The sequence below is a fragment of the Rattus norvegicus genome, chromosome 10 (genome assembly GCF_021556685.1).
Source record: "Rattus norvegicus strain SHRSP/BbbUtx chromosome 10, alternate assembly SHRSP_T2T, whole genome shotgun sequence".
Classification (NCBI taxonomy): Eukaryota; Metazoa; Chordata; class Mammalia; order Rodentia; family Muridae; genus Rattus; species Rattus norvegicus.
This window is the reverse complement of record NC_141543.1, coordinates 36,951,983-36,978,332: the sequence shown is the minus strand read 5'-3', so window position 1 is coordinate 36,978,332 and position 26,350 is coordinate 36,951,983. Positions and strand designations below refer to the sequence as shown.

The 26,350-nt window shown below is 42.0% G+C and overlaps 1 protein-coding gene across 2 annotated transcripts; it reads left to right on the top strand.

Moving 5' to 3' along the window:
* Positions 1-1,380: 1,380 nt before the first annotated feature.
* On the top strand, positions 1,381-21,151 carry Dppa1 (developmental pluripotency associated 1). 2 transcript variants are annotated; one of them, NM_001105905.2, is given in 7 exon segments: positions 1,381-1,432; positions 3,600-3,689; positions 4,890-4,946; positions 13,489-13,541; positions 16,169-16,280; positions 18,714-18,747; positions 20,657-21,151. In NM_001105905.2, coding segments are annotated over 5 exon segments (357 nt in total). In that variant the 5' UTR covers positions 1,381-1,432; positions 3,600-3,689; positions 4,890-4,897; the 3' UTR covers positions 20,766-21,151.
* The last annotated feature ends 5,199 nt before the right edge of the window (positions 21,152-26,350 follow it).

Sequence of the window (26,350 nt, the reverse complement as noted above, 5' to 3'; positions counted from 1 at the left end):
ATCCTGACTCAAAAGTATAAACAGTGCTAGAAGACCCCATATACACTCATCTGGATCTGCACGTGTTCACACACATTCACACACATATGTGTATACACTACACACACACACACACACACACACACACACACACACACACACACACACACTATTTATAATCCCAGCTGTGGATGTAGCTCAGTTTTAGAGGACTTCCCTGGCATACATGAAACCCTAGATACTTAGAAAAAAACAAAAACACCAAAAAAAAAAAAAAAAGCCCCACAACAAACAACACCAAAACTGACATTGGAATCCTAACTCCATTCAGTAAAACCTAACGTTATTAATCTCCCCAGTCTATCATCTCTCTTCCCCTAAATGTGTGTGGGGGCATCTTCCAGTTACTCAGATGTTGATCATCCAGATTTTTTTTACCTGAAACAGGTTTATGACATTGTCCCCAGTATTTTTAAGAAGACTAGATTGGTTGGTTGGTTGGTTGGTTGGTTGGTTGGTTGGTTGGTTGGTTGGTTGATTAGTTGGTTGGTTGGTTGGTTGGGTTACTTATGTGGTTTGTCGGAGTAAGGACACTGTCAAATTTCACAACTGTTCTGGAAATACTTGCTTGAACAACATAAAGCTGCCAGATGAGAAAGAGTAGTCATACCCAGTTTCCCACCTTACATGGCTCCCATTCTTCAGGAGCCTTGGTAGACAATTTAGTAACAACTGAAAGGTGGATCTGGGTATGGAGAAGCTTGCCTTCATCTCTTTAAAGATCAGTTCAACCTAAGCAGCCTTGGCCAGCCTGGAACTCTCTGCACAGCCACACTGCCAAACAATACAGGTCCACCTGCCTATGCTTCCCCAGTTCAGGCATTAAAGGTGTGCACCACCATACCCTGCACTCCCTACACTTCGGAAGCAGAGTACGAGCTAGCTTTATTTCTTTCAACTCCACCACTCTTATTATGGGCTGCTAGTAAACATTGGTTAGAAAAATGTTAGTTAATGGCTTCCAGGAAGTATAAGAGACAAGTGTCCCTTCTGCTCTTGTTCCAGGAACTCTTGGTTTCTAAATGTATTCTCCTTTCTGGAGTGCAGTTTATTCTCCTATAAATTAAGAGGGTTGGTCCAAGTGTTGAAGTCCTTCAGGCTTACAGTCACACCTAAGTTAAGAATCTTTGTTGCAGCTTAGAAAACAGCCTAGGGCTCCCACTTACTTAGGCTCTCCTTAGTCTGCTATATCAGTGAGTAGATGCTATCTAGTGGGTGGATTGGAGAACTGGAGAACTTAGTTTTCACTCAGAACAGGTGAAAGTGTGGCCAGGAGATAAGGATGGAATTACAAGAGAGATTTGCCTTCATCCATAAATAGCTCTGGGAGAGTCCATGGGCAGCAGAGCACCAGAAGGAGAGACTAACAAGAAGTCACTTTCCCTAAGTACAGGTAAGAAGGGACATCTGTACAGCCTTATGCTGAAGAGAAAGAATCAGAATAGTGATCTTTGGTGTTTCTGTACCATGTGGAATTACATTAGAGATGACGTGGGGTTGATTGTGAGACATTAAACAATGATGCTTGAGTCCCTACACATTAGGGTAACTTAACATCCAGGGTTCTGTGGATTCTTGGAAAGTGAATCTTTGTTTAAATAGAATAATGGGCTTTTGTAGATGTCTATGTAATGGTATATAATGTTACGGGAATGAAAGCAGGGAGGTAAGGGCACATATATATTTGAAGTGTTGTTCGCTGATTTCTGTGGTTTGTAAATTAGATTTTGTAAGAAAGAGCTCGTATGCAAAGTGACTGCAGATATTGGAAGTTTTGTCCAAGGTGAGGTAGGCAAGGGCGGAAGGAAGTAAATTTTGCTTTAGTTGGGGATGGGGAAGGAATGGTCAGTCTGGGAAGATGGGCAGCTTTCAAACTTGTTCACCAATGACTGGGAAGTTGCTGAGTTCTGTAACTATGGGGGAAATGTTTTGAGAAGGGCTTTAAAAAGATTTTTAAAATTGGTTAAGTGAGATTCTTCCAATGCCCCCAACTTGGAGCTTTGGTGGCTCAGGCCCTTCCTCTTGGGCTATCTGTCTCTCCTGATCATCTGTTTCACCAACAACCAGCTATTACTGGCTACTGTGTTCTCACTCTCCCACAGCACCCCTTCCACTCCACATCCCTCCTCTGTCTCTACAGTGAACTTAAAACATGTGTCATAGAATGTAATGAATATGCCTCATTGGGTACCCATCAGATCCTCATAATAGTTGTGACCTCTTACTCTGCACTTTCTATTGTATTACTATGAGTGTGTGAGTGTGTGGGGTGGAGGGAAGAAGACAGAGGGAGAGAGAGACAGAAACAGAGAGCGACAGAGAGAGAGAGAGAGAGAGAGAGAGAGAGAGAGAGAGAGAGAGAGAGAGAAAGATTATAACTCACAGGAGCCCATTCTGTGTGTTAACCAATGAGTACTAGGAGATCTGATACGAGTTATGATGCTCAGGAGGAAGTGACCTTACCCACTAAGTCATCTTTCTGGTCCTTGATTAATTTCTTCCTCCATTGAGGAAGCCATCTACCCACAGCTTCTGCAGACACCACTGGACCCGACTAATGTCTAAGCTGACAGCCTTTACTTGGGACATGAGTTAGGACTTATTTTGTTCCAAGACTCTCTTGGATCCCATTGGAATATCCCTCTCTTAGTCTACTGACTGTTGGTATGATCCACATACATCACTGTATCTTACATTTTCATTTGATTTTGACATACATGTCTTCGTGTCACTCGGTCTGGCCTTCACATAAAAGTACCTACAAAGGACCTTGATCTTCAAATCCTCCAGTACCAACATTCTTGAATTACATACAGGCAAACACCACCATCTGTGGTTTATCAGACGTGGGTGACTGAACTAGAGGATCATACCCACTACACAAGCTGTCTAGTACCTCATACACCCAGTTCCCATACTAGAAGTTTTATCACTTAAAAAGAAAAGAGGACAGAAAACCTAACATGTTGACAAATATTTTCAGTTCCAACCTTTGGGAGATTGAGGCTTAGGATCAGGGGTTCAAGGCCAGCTTTGAGTTAGGAAGGTATCTCACAATAAAGTATTCAAACTCCATGAATCTCCTCCAAACGCTGTCAATGAAGCAGCTCTTCCCTCCTCTGCTGATAGCCCCACCCCTCATGCCCAGCTCAGGCCTGAGGAACTAACTCATCCCCTGCAGACCCCCAGTCTACAGGAAGCCCACTGCTCTGCCTCCTGAGCCCACAGACAGAGTCTTGATTCCTTCAACCATGTTTCTCTCTGTTGTCTCTTCCACAGTGAACTCCTGGAAGACTGTAAGGTGACCTTGCTTGTCAGCCCAGCACTCACAGCAGTCCTCAGAGGCCACCAGCTCCTGGGACTGCCACACCCCAGCAATGACTTTCTGTGTCCTTAGGGAAAGGAGGGCCCTCACAAAGTGGCTTCTGAGTCCTGTCCCTGCCCTGCCCCCTGTTCTTCTCCATTGATGTTCCTCACTGTCCCAGGCCTTGTCCTCTCCCTGCCACAGTCACTCTCCTGCATCTGCACCTTTGCCCTCTCTCTCTCTTCTCCCCTCACAGCTCTTTCTGGCTGGCTAACCCTTCTTCAGCTTTGTTCAAAGACCTTCTGTGTGACAGTATTAGAAAGTGCATTTAAGCCGACAGAGCAGGGTGAGTGCACACTTAGCCCTGCAACACTGCTGCCAACGCTCCCTTAGCTTGCTGGGTGCTTCCTTTGTGGTTTATCAGCTCTGTTCATGTGTTCATCCATGCAGGGAGACAGTGAATCCTATATTTTCTGTTTTTTAAACAAATATTATTTTCTATATATTTTCTATGTATGTATTACATGCCATAGTCAATAAACAATCCACATTTTCTTATGGTCTCATAGTGACATCTTTGATCCATTGATAGAGACTGGAGTCATAGAATTGTATGTTTTCTGTTAAAAACCACAAACAAATTTATAAAATGAGTAAAATTTTAGTATTATGTTACTGTTTTCTATAGTAAGTTGGACACATTGTAATTTTTATAAATCAATAGTATTAATACTATTGCAAGCACATTATCATTTTTAAGATTACATTTATTGTTTTCAATTGTATCTGTATGTTGTGTTTGCATGTTTCTCTCTGTGTGTGTGTGTGTGTGTGTGTGTATGTGTGGTGATTTATGTATGTGATTGCAGTTATTTAAGGAAAGTTTGATGCTTGTGTTTGTCCAGTGATATTGGCTGTGAGCCTCTCAACCAGGGTGCTGGTAACGTCCCCCAGTTTTCAAGTTTTCTGTAAGAGCAGTTGGTACTCTTGACCAGTGAGTTGTTGCAACAGCCTAACGGTAATGTTCTAGTGAGAGTAAAACTTGTTCATACTCCCTCAGCTTTGGTCTATGAGTGCTAACAGTGGAACTAAAATGAACAACTTCAAAACCCTTGTCTTTGACCTGTATGAGACAAGGTGCTTAGACATGATGTTTCTCATTTTTACTCAGTCTATTTTGTTAATACTGAACTTGATTGAGGCTTAGGGACCAACCACTGTGGCTACTGAGCAGGAAGAACCTCAGTCAAGCACGAGGTAACTGCAACTCCATTAAAGTTTGTTCCTTGCTGAGGGTTCTACTAGTTCTCCCAGCCTCTTCTCTCTGCCTTCAATTTTTCTCTGTTTACTGTCCTAATTGTGCTGAGTACAGGAATGTATATGTGAAGGCTATATGTGGGCAGGCCTTGAAAAAAGCAGTGTTTGGGAGGACAGGGGGCCCCAGCAGAGAGGCCTATGTGGTTCATAAAGGCAGGATGAGAGGCCTCAGATACACAGTGTGGTGAGGGTCACAGCCAACCAGAGTGTCTCCTCATTGTCCTGCAGGTCACCATCATGATGCCCCCTCAAGTCCTCATTTCAGGTCTCCTACTCCTTCTCCCAGGTAAGTCAGGGGTGAGCAGAGAGATGCCTGGGAAATGGAGGTTCAAACAAATACATTCCCTGAGGTCAGAATCACAGGGTATGTATGAGCAAAGAACCAGGATGAAACCATAGCCCCCAAAATATTTCTTAACCTCCATGAATTTCAAAATTTATGGCTCATATATAAGACCCACAAGATTGTCAGCTAAGAGATGAATATATGTGCATGCACATAAAATTCAAGTAAGGGCGAGCACATGTATGTGCAAGTTATAGTCAACCCATGAGAGCTACAGAAAATACTTTTACTTGGACCATATGACATTAAAAAAACCCTCATTTTCAATTATTTAATTAAAATACTCTTTGAAAACACTCTATGATATAGGAGTAAACAGTTAATTGCATATTATTTCTTTTTGAGACAGGGTCCAAGATAGCTTTGGCTGCCCCTATAGAGGATAAACAAGAGTGAATGGACTCACTACCTCCCAAGAGCTAAGACACTAGGTGTGAGCATCTACATCTCATATTCATTCTAAATTCTACACTCTAATCTCCATTGAGTGGAATGTGGAAGGTCATTAATTCTTATCATATGTTTCTATAAATTTATAATGATAGTATTTATTATATTTGTGAACATAAAAATGTATTTGCAAAAAGTGGAGTGATGAGTGTCCCAGTGATAAGTACACTCCCATTACACGCTCATTTTATACAACAGGGAACATGCTTTCTCAGACCATGGCCCAAACACAGGGGCTAGGCATAGACTGGGCTGAAATGGAGTGACCACTGTGTGACTCTCACAGTTCACTGTTTTGTGTCGTTTGCTTATTCCTTTCTCCCTGTGCTGGGATCCAACCCAGGGGCTGCCATGGGCTAGGTGAGCATGGCATCCTTGAACTGCATCTTCAGCCTCAGATTTCCCTCATGTGGAAGCAACTGGTAATAGGGAATTCTGTCCATCCTCTCGACAGATGCATATTAAAGGTTTAAAATTTGTATGATTTAATCCTTGATTTAATGTTCTGGTTTTGTGGTCTCATGATATGAGTCTTGTTCAGTTTCTGGAATGTTATCAACACATAAGAAGGAATTCTTGTTCAGGTTTTGGTTTGGTTTTTCTTTGTTTAGGATTAGTTTTGAGAACTGTTCCTAAAAGCTCACCTCTCTTGGGGGTTTAAAAAAAAAAACATCCTGAGCTTGGCCTGGTGGTGCACACCTTTGAGTCCATCCTGGGGAGGTAGAGGCAGGCAGATCCCCATGAATTCAGCCAGTCTGTTGTACATACAGAGTTCTAAATACTGAGGTCAGCCACGGCTACATAGTTAAGAGTTTGTCTCAAAAACAAAAGCAAAAGCAAAACAAAACAAAAAGCCCAACAAACAACAAACAAACAAAAAACAATGAAAAGTATAGCATTTCAGTAGTATTGAGAGGCGTTAGGGGTGGTTTGAGCTAGGGTCTCATAAGCACAGGCTGGTCCTCACTAGTCTCCTGCCTTCACCTTCGAAGTTCTTTTTTTTGCAGGAACCCATCATTGGGCACTACATCTGAAAGAGCATTTTCAAAATTTTAAAAATTTTAGAGTCAGTAGACATGCTTGTGGTCCCATTTCTCAGGAGTCTGAGGCCAGAGGAAAGCATGAACGAGAGCCTGCAGTACAGAGCCAAGCCCTGTCTACAAACCAGCCAACAAGTCAGGGATAACGGTGCATACCTTTAATCCCAGCAGGCAGGATTGGATGGATCTCTATGAGTTCCAGGCTAGCCTAACATGTGGGGGTGCACACATCAGGATAGAAGACAGAGGTGTGGACTTTGCAGGGTCAATTTAATGCCTATTTAGGGTAGGAATGCAAGGCATTTTTACCTTTCTTTCCCTTGAATTGTTGGCCTTATCTCTAGAGGTAAATGCCTTTGTGATTGGTTAAGGCTCTGGGGGATTTTGGGAACGTTGGCTGATCATTTGGCTCAAGCTAGGGGGTAGGGCAGCGTCTACAGCTCCTGATTCGCTGCCCATGAAGGTGGTTCAGGCAAGGTGGTGGGGCAGCTTCCTGATTGGCTGCTGGTAAGGGTTGGGTTTCCCTGGAATTCACTTGTTTTGGACTTTTCCAGTTGTGAGAAACAGAAACTTAGGCCTAGTCCCCCAAACTGTCAGATTGCAGCCTGTATGGCGTCACTCTGGCTCTGGCTAAATCTGTCCTCTCAAAGGAGTAGAGTCATGAGGATGTGCCTTCTTCTGGTGATATTTCCTAATCTCCTTTACTAAGAGTCAACACTGACAATAGAAACCAGTACTAACTTGTCCCTATTTTCTAAATTCAGAACATCATTTTGTAATTGTTCGGTCTTGTGTAGTTGTTACTTGCTTTTTTATTTATCTACTTGATTTTGAGGCTGAATCTCACTGTGTGGTGTGAATGGCCATGATTTCTCTCCGAGTAGATCAGACTGCCTGAAAACCCAGTAATCAACTGCCTCTGTCCTTTGACCAATGGGAACAAAAGTCTGTGTCACCACGCACAGCTGCTTGAAATCATTAATAGTGCCCTGTTACCAAGCTTAGAAATTCTTTCACAGGTCAGTGTTTAAAAGGCCTCTGTCTGTCACTGGGTCCACAAGAGTCGCTCTGTCTTATCCTTAACAATCAGTCTGGGGGTTGGGGATTTAGCTCAGTGGTAGAGCGCTTACCTAGGAAGCGCAAGGCCCTGGGTTCGGTCCCCAGCTCCGGGGGAAAAAAAAGAACCAAAGAAAAAAAAAACAGGACCCCCATCAGCTCCTCTGCACTTTCCCATCCACTTGGGAGATAAAATGTCCCGGAGCAAGGAAAGAGAGGCTCCCGAGAGGGTGGTTTCTTTTCTTTTTTTTTCTTTTTTCTTTTTCTTTTCTTTTCTTTCTTTCTTTCTTTTTTTTTGTTGTTGTTGTTGTTGTTGTTGTTGTTGTTGTTGTTGTTCCCATTATGATCTTTTGATTAGGGTTGTTGGTTTCAGTTGCTTTCTTTTGGTTTGGTTTTGGGTTTATTTTTGGTTTTTCCATGCTTTTTTTTTTTTTTTTTTTCTCCACCAAATTTTTACTGTCCAGGGAGGGTTTGAATTGTTTTCATGCCTCTGTTCATACATTATACTGGACTGGCAATCTAAACGTGTGAATAGTTTGTATCTAATAGTGTGAATAGACTTACCTTAGCACACCCACACCCATTCCCTGCTGTGTTGTCCTCACTGACTTTCACACTGATTGACAGGAGTGCTTGCCCCTCAACACCTAGTTCTTGGTTCCTGAACCCAATAGACCTATTACTTAGCTGGTCCTTTAAGGGAAAGGGGAATGAGGGCCAGCAAGAAGGCTCAGTGGGAACAGGTGCCTGTGGCCAAGCTAGATTACCTGAGTTCAATTCTTGCAAGCTAGTTGCTAGAAAGTAAGAATGAACTCTCTCAAGTTGACCTTGGATCTCAACACTTTATCCATGGAAAATTATACACACATACACACAAAGGGGTGAAGGGGAGAAGAAAGAGAAAGAAATGAAAATAAGTAAATACAAACAATTTTTATAAATTTTAAAGTGTGTTGAACTCTACCTCCATTAGCTTCCTGCATGTAACATGTGAACACATTTCTTTCTCTTTTTTCCTGGAGAAAACATCTAGATTTGAATTACATCACATCCATTAAAAAGAAGAGTGTTCGGAGGAGCTGATCCAGGTTCCTGGATTTTATTTTGTAGTTAGCAGAGCCAGGATTGAATGACACTGTTTCTGGGGAACCATGACAGCCGGCAGAGTAGTGTGTGTGCTTCTCCTGCTGGAGTCCTCACTGACTGTTTTTTCCAGGCAGTCTCTTGTTAATTCCAGTCTTGGATCTCTGTGCACTCACAGACCATCAGTAGGGTGTTTGGATTCATATGACACTTCTGATTTTCCTGATTTGTGAATTACAGGTTGAACCTGCCTTGCCCCAATACCATATCTGCAGTTCTTCAAGATCTAAAACCTCTTGGGCATTGCCTTAAAAGAAACATCTAGAAAACTCAATGCCATGAAGTATTCATATGCAGAATGATCAGTGGTTTATAAATGTACATGTAACATTTGAAATGTATGCAGATGTAAGCTACATCGATCCAAATTTAAACCTGAGTACCATCTGTGAGCCATACAGAATTTTTTTTTCAGGAATACATAATTATGAAAATTCCTCATACCACAATCTTTGCATAAGTGATATTCACCACATTTCTCTTATATTGGGGGAAAAAAGGCGTAGAAGACTACATCTATTCTTTATCCAAAAGTACTAATTCTTTGTGTTGGGCTTTGCCTGGTATCTCTTGTAAGACAACTAGGCTAGTTCATCTTCAGTTATGCTGCAGTGCTGTGCGGTGTGTCCTCTCAGGACTGACTACATTAAATATACTGAGCCTGTAATCTGTGGGAGAAGTCAGTCATTTACCAGTGAAAGGTACAAAATCACACCCAGCCTGGTCTCTGTTCTCATGTCCATGTTGTCAGTGAAACTGCCTACTATTGGTGAGCCTGTCTACCCTCGCCCTCCCTGCCATATCCTAGTTGGTCATTGACAAAGAACAGATTTCCAGAGAGGAGCCTTTCCCCGGACAGCCTCTCACTGCTGTGCTATGGAGCAGGTGTAGCAGACGATTCTTCTTGCTTGACTTGCTCTGGCTTTCATATTGATTTCAAAATTCAGGCTAACAAGTTTTTCAAGGAGACTTACAATTTCAAGTAGATTCAAATCAATCAGTATACCTGGGCCTACTCCAAGGAAACCTATAACTACTCCAAGGAGACCAGCAACCACCACAAAACTCACACCAACTCTGAGGAGACTCAACAACCATAAAACCCACAATTACTCCAGGAAGACACACAATTTCTATAAAATCCACAACTTCTCCAACAAGATCCCAAATTACTACAAATCACAGCTACTCCAAGGAGAAAAACAACTGTCATAAAATCCATAGCTAATTCAAGGAAACCCACAACTACTTCAACGAGACCCACAAATGCTCCAAAATCAAGCACAATCCTTGGTAAGTGACTGACTTCTCCCACAGATTACAGGCTCAGCATATTCAAGGCATTGAGTCCTGAGAGGACACACCACACTGCATCATAGCTGAAGGCTAATTTGCCTAGTTGTTCCACGAAAGTTCCCATGCAAAGTCCAACACATAGAGTTAGTACTTTTGGAAAGAGAATAGAATAGACACAGTCTTCTATGCTTTATTTTCCCCCCAATATTAGAGAAACATGGTGAATATCACTCCTCTAACACCAGTACACACGCATACTCACAAACAAGGTAAAAACCCATGTGTTCCAGGGCTCAGAGTCCTTCTCATGGGATGCTATAATACATACAGGATAACAAGGCAGTCTTAAGTACAATCTTAGGCAAACGGTTCTTAACTCAAATCCAAACAATAATTTCATAACATCTATGATTCTCTAGTCTTTTTATGTGCAGCCTCTGCTGTGCAAGAGCTTGAGAGGGAAGACACATATCTCTATCAGATTCCCAGAGGATTCACTACTAGCCAGACTTAGGTAGATCATTGATCTAGGATAGATGATGAAGTTGGTAGAAATCTGGGTTAGTGGGAAGTAACTTTCCGATTAAAAAAAACCTAAGGAGTGACCAAGGGCTAGGTTCAGGTAAGAAGATTCTGGACCCTTTACCTTTATCCTGAAATTGTGCCATCCAATGTGATCATCACTGAGACCACACTAGAGTGAAGCTAACATTTAGTGTTTCCTGAGCACTGAGCAGTATACTACACACTTTCTGAGGCAGTGTTGAATTCTCAGACAACTATTACTGTTATAGCTGTGCTTTGTTCCCATGGAATAGTGACAGGACCTGACACAGATTCAGAAAGTTCATGGTGGAAGTTATGAAGACAGAAAGTGACTCAGATTCTGTCTCTGTGCACTTGAATTGGAAGTTGTTTTTTCTTTTTCTTTTTTTTTTCTTTCCTTTTCTTTTTTTCAGAGCTGGGAACCGAACCCAGGGCCTTGCGCTTGCTAGGCAAGCGCTCTACCACTGAGCTAAATCCCCAACCCCGGAAGTTGTTTTTTCTAATTCCAGGATCAGGCCTCCTGTCTTGGGCAAAGATGTTTTGTGGGTTTGTTCTGTATTCAAATCCTCTCTGGAGAAGACTTCAGTCTCCATTTTTAGGGGCAGTTGATGCTTTTTGGCTTCAAGAATCTGGTAATATTTGTGTATAGGAAGAAAATATAAAAATAATTTTCTGATAATTTATACATTGAGTTTATAGTCTTTAGTTATTTGAAATGTTCACAACTGGGCTGGAGATATGGCTCCAGAGCTAAAAGCAAATATTGTCTTTGAGATCCTGAGTTGGTTCCAGGAACTGACACTGAGCAGCCTGTAATTCCACTTCCAGGGGACTTAGTCCCTCTAGTCTCCATGAACATCTGCAATCAAATGCAGAAACCCACACACAGAGGGCATATGCATGTGTACACAATTTAATATAAAAATGTATTCATATGCTTTGCTGACACCATAACATTTGTACCTCAAATGCCGACACATATGAATGTACACTTAACAGTAATTGATAAATTGTTAATTGATAGAGGTGGGAGAAAGCTTGATGTCCAGAGACAAGATTAGGTTCAAATTTTCTTACATTCAGGAGTGAAAAGGGAGCTGTTCGAGGGATGACTAACACTGCCTAAAAGCCAGTCATCAGTGGAGTAGGGCTGGTCTTGAGGGGCGAAAGGATCACAGAGTGTTGTTGTTGTTTTTGTTGTTGTTCTGATGGTAGGTATCGATTTCCTTGCCTCCCATTGGCCTGTGGGAATATCAACCAGGAGGATTCTGAAGGAGTGGACTACAACCTGAGGTTACAACTGTGATATTAAAAAGAAAAAAACAAAACAAAACAATTTGTTCCAGGCAGCAACACACACTATAGAACACTGAGGATATCTCAGGATTGACAGAACCTTTCAATACTTAGCTTTTGGTGCTTCAGAGAATAAGGTTCATGGGCTGAGTTTCTAGAACATAGATAAGTAACCACCTTCATTGAAAACTAAAATTTAAAAAAGACAATGACATTTTATGTCATTTCTAAATGACATAAGCTGCTGGGTGCTACAAGTTGAGTTTTGTTTTGTTGAGACAGGATCTCAACTTGGCTGGCAGGGAACTCATTTTGAAGACCATTCTTGACTTGAAGTCGTAGAGAACTTCTTGCTTCTGCCCCTAGTGATTAAAACTATTTGCTACCATGCCTGTCGGTGTTGAATTAAAATTTTTATGTTTCATAACTGAGTCACTTACTCTTATTCCTGCAAGGTTTGACTTAGAGGCCTAAGTCAAAAAGAAAGCCTAGACTACAGATGTTACCTAAACTTAGTCATTGTCTTTGGCTCTTTGGATGGGCTCACATAGTGAGTAAATTAAATACAGGAATGTGGGAACTGAGGAGGCCAAGTTATCCAAATTTATCCATGCTGGGCAATGACAGATTTACAAGTCATTGGGATTTCCATGGACCTGTAGTATTTCCATGCATTGTATGGGCACTGCGCATGTGCATTGCGGGCAGAAATGTCTGTCATTTGTTGAATTAGACACGTATAATCATCTGATAAATGCTTTTTCAAGAATAAAATGAAACCGAGGGACTCCCGGTTAGGATGTAAAGCATTTGTTTATTGTTGTTACTCAACAGAATGAGAATTATGTGCATATAAACTTTAGAAACCATATGATTTACAATCTATTCCAAAAATAGATGTCTCATAAACACTGTGGATATGTGAATGGAGTTCCATGACTCCCCTGCCACACCACATCCTAATCCTTGCATCATATGAGACACATTGGCTTTTGGACTATATTATAGATGTTTTCTAAAGGAAATCTGATTCAAGTCAAGGAACATCAATGTTAGATGAGAAGACACACAAGCTGTATTGGATATCGTGGTAGTTCCATTCCTTCTGAGTGGGGTCATTTCTGACTTTTCAGTGTGTGGGCGGCCTTCCTGCATTTACTGTCCTCAGCTCATGTAGGGCCGTCAACTGTTTCACAAATAAGTTCTCTGGTTCACCCAAATATGTAGCTGAGCCTTGGCATGTGCATGTATTTCTTGGCCCAGGGAGGTGGGAAGAGAGGGAGGAACAGGGGAGGGAGAGAGAGAGAGAGAGAGAGAGAGAGAGAGAGACAGAGACAGAGAGAGACAGAGAGAGACAGAGAGACAGAGACAAAGACAGAGACACAGCAAGAGACAGAGGAAGGAAGGAGAGGAAGGAAAGGGAGAGAGAGGGAGGGAGAAGGAAAGAGAAGGGGGAGAGGGAAAGAGAGGGAGGGAGAGGTTCAACATAGAGAAATTTAGTAAAATGTTAAGAATTTACTGTGATGCTCATAATGCTATAGTATTTGATTTTTATTAACTTTGAACTCAGGATAGACACTGGTGTGAATGTACGTAGCTTCCATAGTGAAAATACAACATATTCAAATTAACAATCAATTTTCATTCTTGTTTAGCAGCTTGGACCACTACTGTGACATCTTCAGATCAGCTTTGGAATAATCACACCGTAAGCCTATCCCTCTGTGTGTTAATAGTGAGGTTCATGTGTCTAACGTCCTGCGATCATGTTGCCTTTAGACACTTTGTCTGTCAAATTAGTTCACAGACTTTTGTCTCAAAAAAAGAAATAAAAATGTAAAAGTAACTGTTATTCACCTTATGTAATTGTCACTTTGAAGGTCTACTACTAAAATAAGCTCACCTGTTGTAGTTCTTTCTGAATTCTGGATGGCGGGTTTAACTCAGCTGTTCAGGCTCAAACTCTGTTCCAAGCTGACTGATTCAATCTGACTTCTCTTAGCTTCTCAGTGAATTGCTCTACCTAACTCTGGCAATCTGTTCTCGTCTTCTGGTTCCTTCTCATTCTCTGGCTTGTTCCATTGTCAGCAGGGTCTAGAATCTTCTCTTGGCAACCTGTCTCTGTAAAACTGTCCCTATAAAACTTGCCTGTGAACTCCACAAACTAAACTACCCTGAACTCCATTCCGGCAGCATCATCTCTCAACTCACTGACTCAACTGAACTGGCTGACTAGAATCCAGAGCAGTGTTAGGAAGTTTATTTTGATAGGGCAAGTTTGTTAGTTGTACCCAATAAATGATATTTTATAAAACAATTAAGGAGGTAAGGACACGGAGATTGATGATTTTTATACGGTTAAAAGTTAGGTTAGAGGGGTTGGGGATTTAGCTCAGTGGTAGAGTGCTTGCCTAGCATGCGCAAGGCCCTGGGTTCGGTCCCCAGCTCTGAAAAGAAAAAAAAAAGTTAGGTTAGAAAAGAATGAGCTAACCAAAGGAGAATAAATTAACCTGCCATATTTGTGTATCTGAGTGCAATGTCAGAAGCCATCATGCCATGTGGAAAGTACTGTTCACTGAGGAGACTCGACAGTTGTACTGAGCACAGGTAACTGCACACAATCATCTTCACCAGTAAGAACAAAATAATTTAGAATTAAATTCAAAGAAAGTAACAGGAAAATCTGGACTCTGCAGCTCTCAGGCTTCTCTAGGTGCATGGAGAACAGTGCATGCAGAACTGGGCAGAGGCTCTCCATTGTGTGCTGGTGTCTGGAACTTTTTATTTCCTTGTTTGTGAGCCAGGGGCTCCTGGAGACCAGGCTGGCCTTGACTTCCGGACAGAGCTGAGAAGGATAATGAACTCCTGAGCCTCCTGGCTCTGCTTCTCCTCCTGGGATCCCAGGTGGGCACAGCCATGCTTAGCAACAGCAGCCAGCGTCCTGAAGCTGAGGATGAGCTCCCCAGACTCCATCTCCTGGGAAGGTTGGAAAGCTGTGTGAAGGTGAATGAGGAGGGAGAGCCACTGCTGCTACTTACAACCAGGAAATGCTATAAAGTCAATGTTCAGTGGGCAGGGCGGACACTGCTGTGATCCAAGCACTCAGGAGGTGCAAGCAGGAGGATCACGAGTTCATCACATTGGCTACATAGTGAGTGGTAGGCCTGCCTAGAATACATGAAACCCTGTCTCAAAACCTACACACATTACTTTATATCCACAGCAGTATTTGTCAAGAAGTATCTAGGATTACTTACCTAATATCGCACTGACCATGTTGATAGTAGCCATAGAGGCAGAGCTCAGAGAGCTGAGCTAATGAGTCCGTGGTCTCATTGACTAAGCAGAAGAGCTGGGGTTGTGATCCAACAATGAGGCTCATACATGGGCAAACACCTGATCTTGGTGACACCACCTCTCAGGGTCTGCTTAGGGCTAGTAGACCTGTGCTGAGCTATGAAAGGACCTAAGGTGACACCCAGTCTGTTTCATGCTTATTTCAGTAGGAGGTAACCCGTGGTCACCTGCACCAGTGCACTAGGACGCAATTTGCATTTCTGTCTGATCACATGGTGTTAATCAGGCTGCATCCACGGCCAGCTTTCCTGGGTGGCTTTATAAAGATGTAGGATCTTGCCTCATGGCTTGAGGACCATGGCGTTAGTCCCAACTATCCCGGGGGAGAGGCATGTGCATCTCTGGTTAGAGACCAACCTGATCTACATGGAGAGTTTTAGGCTGACTGTAACTATAGTGAGAAATAAGGTACAGTCTCAAGGTAAAAGAAAAAGAGAATCCAGAATTGCATTTGATAAAAAATGTAGGATCCATTAGTCAATGAAGAAAGATCAGACTCGGCAGCTTTACAAACTCTGGCAACATCAGAGGATCAAATTAGAAAGCAGCCATTGCTTTTATCAGTAGAATAATAACCTAGTGATAGGATAGTTAATGCAGGTATAATCACTCAAGCTATGCAACCTTGTTGTCATATCAGGTCATATAGAAAAAAAATTTAATCATCCTCCTAGACACTTTGAAGTTTGTATTGGCTAGAATTTCCCAGCTTAGTACCAACTCAAATTGTTTGATTTTTACTTGCATGCTCTCTCTCTCTCTCTCTCTCTCTCTCTCGCTCTCGCTCTCGCTCTCGCTCTCGCTCTCTCTCTCTCTCTCTCTCTGCCTCCCAAATAGTGGAAAGCAAGGAGTGCTTGACCACAAACTTTCATATTCTATCTTAGTCACTGGCAATGGAGGGAAAGTCTGGGTGGAAGTAAAGAATGTGTTTTCTGCTCACCTCAGTCGGTGCCTCTTCAGTTACTGATGTTTCCTTAGGATGTGGTCCCAAAACAATCCCCCCTGAAGATCTCCACAAAGGACCTCTATATTGGAACCTCTGTGTCTGCTGCACTCCTGATCCTCCTTGCAGGTGTCCTGGCTGTCCTAAGTGAGTGACTTTATCAAGGTTCCCCATGCCAGGAATGGGTCTGGGTCTCCATGACAAGAAAACAAGCAAAAAATCCAAAGAATTTTAACAGAGCAAAATGTTTTTCTCCTGTAGCAGGGTGCAAAGCCAGTTTAAATGCACAGAGTAAGCACACACAGTGGGGCTCCTGCTGGGCCTTGAACTCTAAAGCAGAGAGGTCCCTTGCTTCTGTCTGAGAGCTCACAGCTTGGCCTCACATTCTTAGGACACTGCTGATGTAAAGCAGTGCAGTGGCCAGGGAAAATGGCCTCTGAGCATGGATTTTGTCTGTAGGAAAATGATGGCTCCATGGCTATTCTTGCCTAATGGTGTCTTTCCACATTTCTTTCAAGATGCCACATCCGGTCTCATTCAGCCAATTGAGAGAAGACAGTATGTTTCATGTATATTTTCCTAGACTAAGGAGCTACTCAGGATTCTCAGCCACTCTTGCTGTTACCCCAAATACCAAGGAGTTTATGTCACATGACTTCTCTGTGTTCCCAAATCCAAGATTCATACTGAAGTCCCTTCTGGATCCCAGGGGATGTGTTAGGACTTTCTAAGCACTAATATTATTTCTAACATTTGGGACATGCTGAGTGACTGCTATTACAGTATCTCATAAAGATTCCTTTTCACACAACTTGTAAAGCATGAATCATGTCCTAAATACCACTGTTTGTTTATCTCCTTGAAACAGAGTCTCAAATATTCTAGGGTGGCATTGAACTTATGTACCTGAGGCCATCTTAGGATGTCATAGCCCTCTGTGTCTATGTTCTGGTATCACAGCATACACATACATTTTATATTTCAATTGATGGCCACCTCAAGAAATGAATAAAATCATGTTTTCCATGAAGAAGTTTAACATGGGGCTGGAGAGATGGTTTAGCACTTAAAACCATGTACTGCTCTTACTGAGAGTCATTCCAGCTCCTGGGTGACTCCGAACTGATTGTAGCTACATCCTCCTGGATGCCTACAGATTGAAATCTAGTGCACAGACACACACACACACACACACACAGAGACAGACAGACAGACAGACAGACACAGAGACACAGAGACAAAGAGACACAGAGACAAAGAGACAGAGAGACACAGACAAAGAGACACAGAGACACAGAGACAGGGACAGGGACAGAGAGAATTTTTAAAGAAAAAAATTAAAATACTACAGCACAAGAATCAGTTGTACAAGGTTGAGATCTGAAACACAAGAGACCATTGTAAGACCTATGGTATGTTCTCTCTCAGCCTGAAGATCTGGTTTTGTCTCTTTGATGATACTTTGAAAGTTCTGGGACATATTTAATAGAGGAGGCAAATAAAACACTGGATGGGAAACTGCATGACAAGCACTGGAACAGAGTTTGTTGAGGGTGGCACTCAGGCCTGTGTGGCCCTTTCGTGCAGAGTTTGTAGAAGTGCACACAGTGTTTCTGTCTGTGTAGCCCATTCCCTAGATAAGAATGTCAGCCATCGGTTGGGGATTTAGCTCAGTGGTAGAGCGCTTGCCTAGGAAGCGCAAGGCCCTGGGTTCGATCCCCAGCTCCGAAAAAAAGAAAAGAAAAGAAAAAAAAGAATGTCAGCCATCATTATTCCAAGACACCACACATGAGCTCATTCCTGACCTATTTCACATGACTGGGCAGAAATTTGGGAATGAGAATATGCCTGTCATAGTTTAGGATGTTTCCCCCTAATATTTAGAACTTGGTTGTTCATAATGGTCATTTAAACTGGTCCTGGGAGTATGAGCCTATTATCCCAGGATTCAGGCTGTGGAGACAGAAGGATTACACTTCATAGCTACTTTAAACTATAAAGGTAAGATAATGTATAAAAGAAGGAATAGAAATTGCATAAAATAGTACAAATATGTTCCATACTTACCCAAAATTTTTATTCTCCCCAGAGGAAGGGTGGTTACTGGGAGTCTCGATGTCTCTGACAGGAAGGGGAGGGTGAGGAGTAGGTGGTAGCACTCACTGCCTTGCATTACTGAAGGAGCCAAAGCCAGTAGTACAGTGTGCCACCTCAGTGACGTTGTCAATAGTGTCCCCAAGGGAAGAGGTCATTAGTAGGACCTTGTGTCTCAGGTCTCTTGGAGAGTCCATGTTTAGCTTATTTTACACCAGCCAATTTAAAAACCTAGACTTCTTCATTTTTTTCCAGAGAAAGACTGTTTACCAATTCCACTCTTGCAAGTTAGGAATGCTATGCGGGTGATGGCAGAAAGTCATGAATGCAGAGAAGATACATCCTGTAGGGTCCATGGTCACTAGGGAACGGTTCAGTTAAAAACAGACACAATGCTCTTGACTAGACGAAAAATATCATGGATGTCTTTGATGACATGTTCAATTTACCTTTCAACTCCTCCCAACTCCCCGCCCCCCATTTTAGAGTACAGACACAGAAGAAAGAAGATCCTGGAGAGGTAAGCTGACTTGACTTGTGCCGGTTACTTTGGAACTTACAGTACTGTGGATGTCTTCTGCTTTCTTTCTTTCTGTTCCTTTTTACCTTTCTCCGTTTCCCTCTCCTCCTCCCCTTCCTTTTTTTTTTATTTACTTATTTTTAATCAAAATGTTTTTCATATATTTCCTTCATGTTCCTCCAGCTCCTCTCAGTCCGCACCTCCTCCCTACCCACCAAACCTTACTTTTTCTCCCTCGTTCAATGGATGGGGGCAAGGGGGAGAAAAATAAAACCTACAAAAATACAAACATGAGATCAAAATAACCCCCTGAATACCATTTTGCGTCAGTTGTCACCCTGCACCATCTGAGCTTCCTGACCCTATGTCATTTCCATACCTGTACACATGATACTGACCCAGGCAAAGAAAAGCTTTGTCCCAGCATCTCTGTAATTCTCAGCACAGGTGTTCTTTTGGCTTATTTCAGTTCTACATTTCAGTAGCAGTGGTGGCCAGTGTATAGGTAACAGAATCCACCATGTCAAAACACTACCCATGAGTTAGTTTCGTTCTGTGATTTGCTCCTGAGAGTTCTAGAAGCTCAAATCCCAGTCCACCATGACTATCCACAGTAAAAACTCCTCCTATTATAGCTCATGGGAAAGGCCAGACCACAAACCCCAGCAGTTCTCTCTCAAAAGCATTTCCTTTCCCTGTAGCATCTGACGTTGCTCTATGCAAGTGTGGGCCATGCATGTCCTCCTTGCAGCTGTTTCCAAGACGACCAGCCCCTGTGGAAACGCACTGTTTATTCCTGTACACATTTTCCCACTCCATGTTACTTTTAAAGTATGCAGATGCTATGCAGATTTCAAAATCATTTTTTTCCTTAGCAAGAATTCATTTATTACTGTGTTGGGAATTGGTTTTGGCAGTAGTTACAGTGGCATGTTTGTGTGTGTGTCCATGGCCCCTGAGAAGGTCAGAGAACAATTTTGTGGAGGTGGTTCTCTCCTTCTGGCAATCCATGGGATCCAGGATGTAGCATGGGTCACCAGGCCCTCCTAACCTTAGGGTCACAGTTCTAAGCTATAAATACATGAGTGATCCAGTTCTTAACCCAGTTCCAAAATGCACATCCTGATTAGGTAACTCCATTTCCTGTTAGACATCTATCTTACAGCACACAGCTAGTGTACCTGTTTCTCACTGCCATCACCATCAGAAACCCAGGTCACTTGCCTTTTTTTTTTTTCTTTTTGGTTCTTTTTTTCGGAGCTGGGGACCGAACCCAGGGCCTTGCGCTTCCTAGGCAAGCGCTCTACCACTGAGCCAAATCCCCAGCCCCCAAGTGTCTTAAATCTCTGCACACAGAATTAGGAGTTTCACTGTGGCAGTGTTACACATATCTGCTCTTATTTGCCTCTTTTTTTTTTTTTAACTTTTGTGGTTTTTTTTTTTAAGATTTATTTATTTATTATATATAAGTACACTGTAGCTGTCTTCAGATACACCAGAAGAGGGCATCGGATCTCTTTACAGATGGTTGTGAGCCACCATGTGGTTGCTGGGAATTGAACTCATGACCTCTGGAAGAGCAGTCGGGTGCTCTTAACCGCTGAGCCATCTCTCCAGCCCCTAGACATCTATCTTAAACTTGCCACTTTTGTGTTCTATTACATGAGTAATAGATGCATGGATGACAATATGAACTGTTTTTGTTTTAATGGGTTTTTATTTTCTTTGATTTTTTTCTTTGATGTTTATTAAGCAAACTTTTCTATGACTTAATACCACATCTCTGTGTGGTACCGTTCATTCACTGTCACAGACCCAATATCCAGTCATGCTGTATCATGAATGAACAGAATCTGCTCAGATCTCAAAAGTGACCTTCCTGTTCTTTTCTCCACAACTCTCTCCTCAGCGCCGTTGTCTTCCATGGATTTCAGAATGGAGTTTTTCAAAGCACAGAGCAATCCCAAGCTGTAGACGTCTACGTCATCGAAGACAGTAAAGTTCCAGTTGCCCATTGAGGGGCCATCATCCCAAGACTGCAGAAGAAAGAATGGGATATGAACATGCTGTTACATATTTTCTGTCAGTTCATGTGGCTCCCACTTGCCAGGAGTCATGGAGAGAGTGGCCCTCTCGCTGTCTATAGGCCTAGTCACTGTTTGTATAGCACTCATTCTTACCACACACCGGGGAGCATTCTGTCAAACAGGAACGGTTTAGAATTGCCTGTGTTCTTTAGGTGTCCCAAGTTGTGTCTGTGAGAGAAAATCATTGGTAATGAAGAAAAGGGACTTCTATCTTAGTTACTGAAACCATCAAGAAGAGAGAAATAAGATTTTAAAATAAAAATATGTAAATAAATAAATAATGCAAGTGGAGAGGGAAAGACTTAATTTAGAAATGCCTCATGATTGTGTTTTCTTTCTTTTATTGCAACTTAAAACATTATTTTTCTCACCTTACCCCAAGGAGCTTAAGTCATGGGAGCTGCAGGTTTAATTGATTTGGTAAACAGAAAGGAGTCTAGACATGTCCATGCTATCTAATGGCAGGCAGGCAGGCAGGCAGGCAGGCAAAAGAGAGAGCTTCTTTCTTCCAATGTCCCAATTTTCTTCCAAATCTCCGGCAGAAGGTGTGTCCCAGATTAAAGGGTGTGTACCAACATGCCTGGGTCTGGGACTTGCTTTGTCCCAAGTGACCTTGAACTCTGAGATCTCCTTGCCTTAAACTGCTAGGATTCATAGCCACTTTACATCAAGATCGCCATACCAAGATCCAGGTCAGAATCCTGTATCTCACAGCCTCAAGATTAGGATCAAAGGTGAGCCTTCCAACTCTGGATTGTAGTTCATTCCAGATATGGTCAAGTTGTTAGCCAGAAATAGCCACTGTACCCACTGAGCTCTGAATTAGGAGCTAAAAGGAGGCAATGCAGAATGGGAGGAGAGATGAGGGAGCGGGACTCAGAGAAGTCCTGTTGCAGGTAGGACAGTGTTTGGGGCTATCGCTGGTTTCATATAGAGGTCTAAGCTTCTAACTGTCTCCAGCCATGTTTATATTTAAACGTGTTTCAGAAAACAAAGCAGGCTGGAGAGATGGCTCAGCAGTTAAGAGCATTGACTGCTCTTCCAGAGGTCCTGAGTTCAAATCCCAGCGACCACATGGTGGCTCACAACCATCTGTAATGAGATCTGATGCCCTCTTCTGGTGTGTCTGAAGACACCTACAGTGTACTCATATACATAAAATAAATATTTAAAAAAAATAAAAAAAGAAAACAAAGCATTTTTCATAGTGAATCAGTTTGTCATAATCAACAAAATACTTGGTTTTGCTAAGAGTTAACAAAGGCTGCTGTATTGATATCCTCCTTGCCTATTTTATTGCTCACAAGACCCAATTTTCTAGGGAGTATTAACTTCTACAAGAGATTTCTGCCTCCTGAGTGCTGTTGTCCCTGGTTGTCCTCCTGTCTCGACAAGTCCTCCATGGCAACTATTCTCTCTCTCTCTCTCTCCTCTCATATGCACGAATGCATGCAAATACATAACATATAAGAAGATTTTAAAACTTAAATACTGTAGTTAAACCAGGTAGACAAGTTCAATATTTAGATGCCAATTTTTGGATGCACATAGTGATTTACTTAAAGCACCACTTGTAATGTCAGTTTGCCAAGCATGGTTTCACTTGTTACCTAAGACAGAATAGCATGGAGAAACAGCTGAAACAATGGGTTGTTGCCCTTGGCAACCTGCTGACTGACATATATGTTTCTTTAAAATATTGTTTGCTTGCCCTATATTATTTTATAATTATACTTTAAATGTCTGTTTTCTACTGAGAAAGAGAAATGGTGTGCATTTGCATAAGAGAGGTTCTGGGGAGATTCTGGGAGGAGTTGGGGGAAGGGAAACTAATCAGAAATAGGTTGTATGGAAAAGACTATTTACAACAAAGCAAAGGAGAAAGCAAACATGAGAATACCAAGGGCAGCCACATCACGGAAGCCTTTCCTGAGCCACACTGGCTTTGGTCCACCAGTGCTAGCTCCTGTCTTCCCCTTTCATTGGTGTCTGAGTTCTTATGTGAGCAAGATTCCTACAACAATAAGACATGGATAATTGACTATCATTTTAAAATGAAATGATGGTCACATAATATTTGGTAAAACCTGTGGATATTCAAAATTATTTTCAAGACAGGGAACATTTTTGTGAAACAGAAGACACAGAGGTTTGTGTGGTCACCCTTGGATGGAGGAGAAAGAGACCCAGAAAATAGATCTGCCTTGACCCAGATCACCATGGCAAATGCTAACACATGGTGCCTTTCCCTCACCCCAGTATGACCAAAAAGGCTTGGTTGGCAAGGCAATGTGGTACACACCTTTAATCCCAGCCTCTGGAATGCAACGTCAATGGTCTACTCTGAGTTACATCCCTAGCCCACATGCCATAAATCTAAAACCAAAAGAACATATACATTAGACCCCCACAACAATCTTGCACAACCCAGAGGTTCACAGTCCTGCCTGTACCTGGGGAGATTGCTGTAAAAATAGAAAATTCAGACTATGACTCCAGAGATGATTAGGGTTCTGTTTTGGGGGTGGAGCCTGAGCACTTGTTGACATGACACTCTATGTGAGATGCTAATGAACAGTCAGAATCTTGAATATCTTGTCTAGGCCTTTCTTCCCCTTCTGTAGACAGTATCTGGAGTTTGAAAACATGTGGAAGCCACACCACTGGCCTTCACATGTGAGACTGATTAATCCATGTCTTTCCATCCCTCCCCAAGGTCTGTAGCTGGGGAAGTCAGATGTGAGAATCCTGTTTCTATGATATCATCACTCACAGGAGATGCTGATGGACAAGGAGAACATGGAAAGGTCTACTCATCTGCTTTGATGATGACTAATTCCAGTTCTAATTTTTCATCACTCATTGTGCCAGCCAATTGTATCCTGCAGCAGTAGGTCCCATGGTTGGTTAGAGTCCCATTCTCTATGGTCAGGGACATGTCTCCTTTGCAGAAATTCCCCTTACCTGGTATCTGTTGGATTTCTAATCTAGCACATTTCTTTTATTACTACTGATCATCCAATTGGCACATTGTGACCAAGGACAGGGTCCTTTGCCTGAGCACAGAGGCAAAAACTGTCACAGAGTTAGGTAGAATGTAACTGCAGGACCTATAGGCATTCTTATGGCCCTTGACTATATATACGTCTACCAATGACAGAAAGAGAGGGAACAAAATGGGAGGGAGGTGTAGGTAGGTCCTTTATTTCAAGCAATGCATCATAGACTTAAAAGGGAAACTATGGCTGCTCTGTTGGGAGGAAGAGTGACTGTGCCAATAATTATGTGGCTCAAGAGGCAGCAGATATCCCTGTTGAAATACTTAATAAGATTGCATGGGTCTCTCATTCTGCAGCTTGGCAGGGGGAAACAAGAAGTTCCTAAATTAGAATCTTCCAAATTAGGAAGTCTTGAATTAGACTGAACAATATATATAGCAAGTTCCAGGTTAGTCTGGGTATCAAAGACCAGTTTTTAACATCACAGGGTAAACTGAGGTGGGGCATAGAGTGGTCAACTGATCATTCAGTAGAATGTTTTCTTGAAGGAACAAAGCTTGATTCTCTTGGGCCATCAAAGTAGTCCCCGAGGCCAGCAAGAAACTCTTTGAGACAAGGGAGCACTTGTGCACAAACACACACACACACACACACACACACACTCACGGTGGATAAAGCAAGGCTCCAACAAGTAAGCTTAAAAAAACTCACACATACACATACATACATACATACATACATACACACATATATATACACACATGTTCATACGTTGGGTGATTGGGTACTTAGGGAACAAAGACCCAACAACTTATTTTTTTCTCCCACAGTTTATACATCCCATAAAAATCTTTCAGGCAGTACAAAAATCACAGTGTGATTACATTCAGCTTTTTATTAAGTGATCAATCACAATGAGTGTGAGTAGAAAATTATGTTCTTGAATATCATCACATAAATAAACATTATGTAGCATAGGTAAAAAATTATTCCCAAGAACCCACATATATCTGCAGCTAAGCAACTTGTTACAGATTAACAAAATGCAAGCGAGCAAAGTAGTTTTATGAGCCAGTTTCTCTTTCTGGCAGGCTGCAATTTGTGGTTACTAAGAAAGGGTAAATTATTTTACTATTAATCATAAAAAAGTAATCTTACTTGTAGAAAGTCTTAAAAGAATCACAAATCTAAACTTTCATATGTGTGTGTGTGTGTGTGTGTGTGTGTAAAAATCCTCATATATGTATATATATATATATATATATGAAATAATGCAGTTATTTCTATTTTATATCCTCAGGGTACACATCTACTCATTAATAATTTTTTATTAAATCATATCAGGAAACCAAGGGCAAAAATAGGCTTAAAAAATAATCATCAGCTCGATCAGCAGCCCAGCCTTAGCAAGAATGGAGTGTCAGCTAGTACTAGTCTGGCTGCCATTGTTCTTGTTCCCTGACCTCAAAAAAAAAAAAAAAAAAAAGAATCCCTAGCTCAGCTATTAAGAGTGTGCCTTTCAGAACTTGACATTGTTTCCTTAAATTTTCAAAGTCGATGCCACCAGCAAAATCACCTTAACCTAACTGCACGTACAGAATGCATCTCCAGATTCTTTCTAAGGGTGGCAGTCATGGCTAACAATCTACATCTCTAAATTCTTTCTCAGGGTGGTCCACTCCAGCACCAATACTTGAAAAAGATCAATCATGGGGCTGGAGAGATGGCTCAGTGGTTAAGAACACGGACTGCTCTTCCAGAGGTCCTGAGTTCAATTCCCAGCAACCACATGGTGGCTCACAACCATCTGTAATGGGATCTGATGCCCTCTCCTGGTGTGTCTGAAAACTGCTACAATGTACTCATAAAAATAAAATAAATAAGTCTTAAAAAAAAAAAAGAAAAGAAAAAGATCAACACTATTATTGTGAGGGCTGATGACACTGCCCATAGTTTTCTTACAACTCACAGATTAGGAAAGATGTGATGTCTGCAAAGGCAGCAGCAGGAAGAGCAGTAGGAAGTCCTCAGGACATGTCCTCTGGGCCCTGCCTCTCTGAGACACACCCACAGTTTGTGATGGTGGGTGGGTCACATTCCACAAGTTCTAAGGCTGTTTTCTTGTCCATTTTGCACAGCCTTAAACAACACCTGAATGACAAAACCATTTCTCAAAAAACAATGAACAGGTCAGAAATGAGGATTTAAACCCACAGTCCATGTACTAAGGAGTCTGTGTCAGAACATCATTCATTTAAGGACACCATGGGCAATCTACACTCGTTCCCTAAAATGTGTGCTCCCATTGGCCAGAGGTGAAACATAAGAAGTTGCATGCCCCTCATTCCCCATGTGTTGTGTTGAGCTGTGATGTGGTGTGTGTGATATATGTTCTTGACCTCCACTTTTAGGATCGCAGCTATTGGAGAGAACTATGAACAGTTCCTAAGGTTCTTTGAAGGTAAAAACCTGGTCTAGTGGAATAAATACTCAGACAAATGGAAACGGTTGACCAGA

Excerpts from the sequence above, each read along its gene's own strand:
- Dppa1 (XM_087574464.1), top strand. The coding sequence starts at position 4,898 with ATGATGCCCCCTCAAGTCCTCATTTCAGGTCTCCTACTCCTTCTCCCA. Across the intron at positions 4,947-13,488 it reads TCTCCTACTCCTTCTCCCAG|CAGCTTGGACCACTACTGTG; the intron begins GTAAGTCAGGGG and ends ATTCTTGTTTAG. Across the intron at positions 18,748-20,656 it reads AGAAAGAAGATCCTGGAGAG|CGCCGTTGTCTTCCATGGAT; the intron begins GTAAGCTGACTT and ends CTCTCTCCTCAG.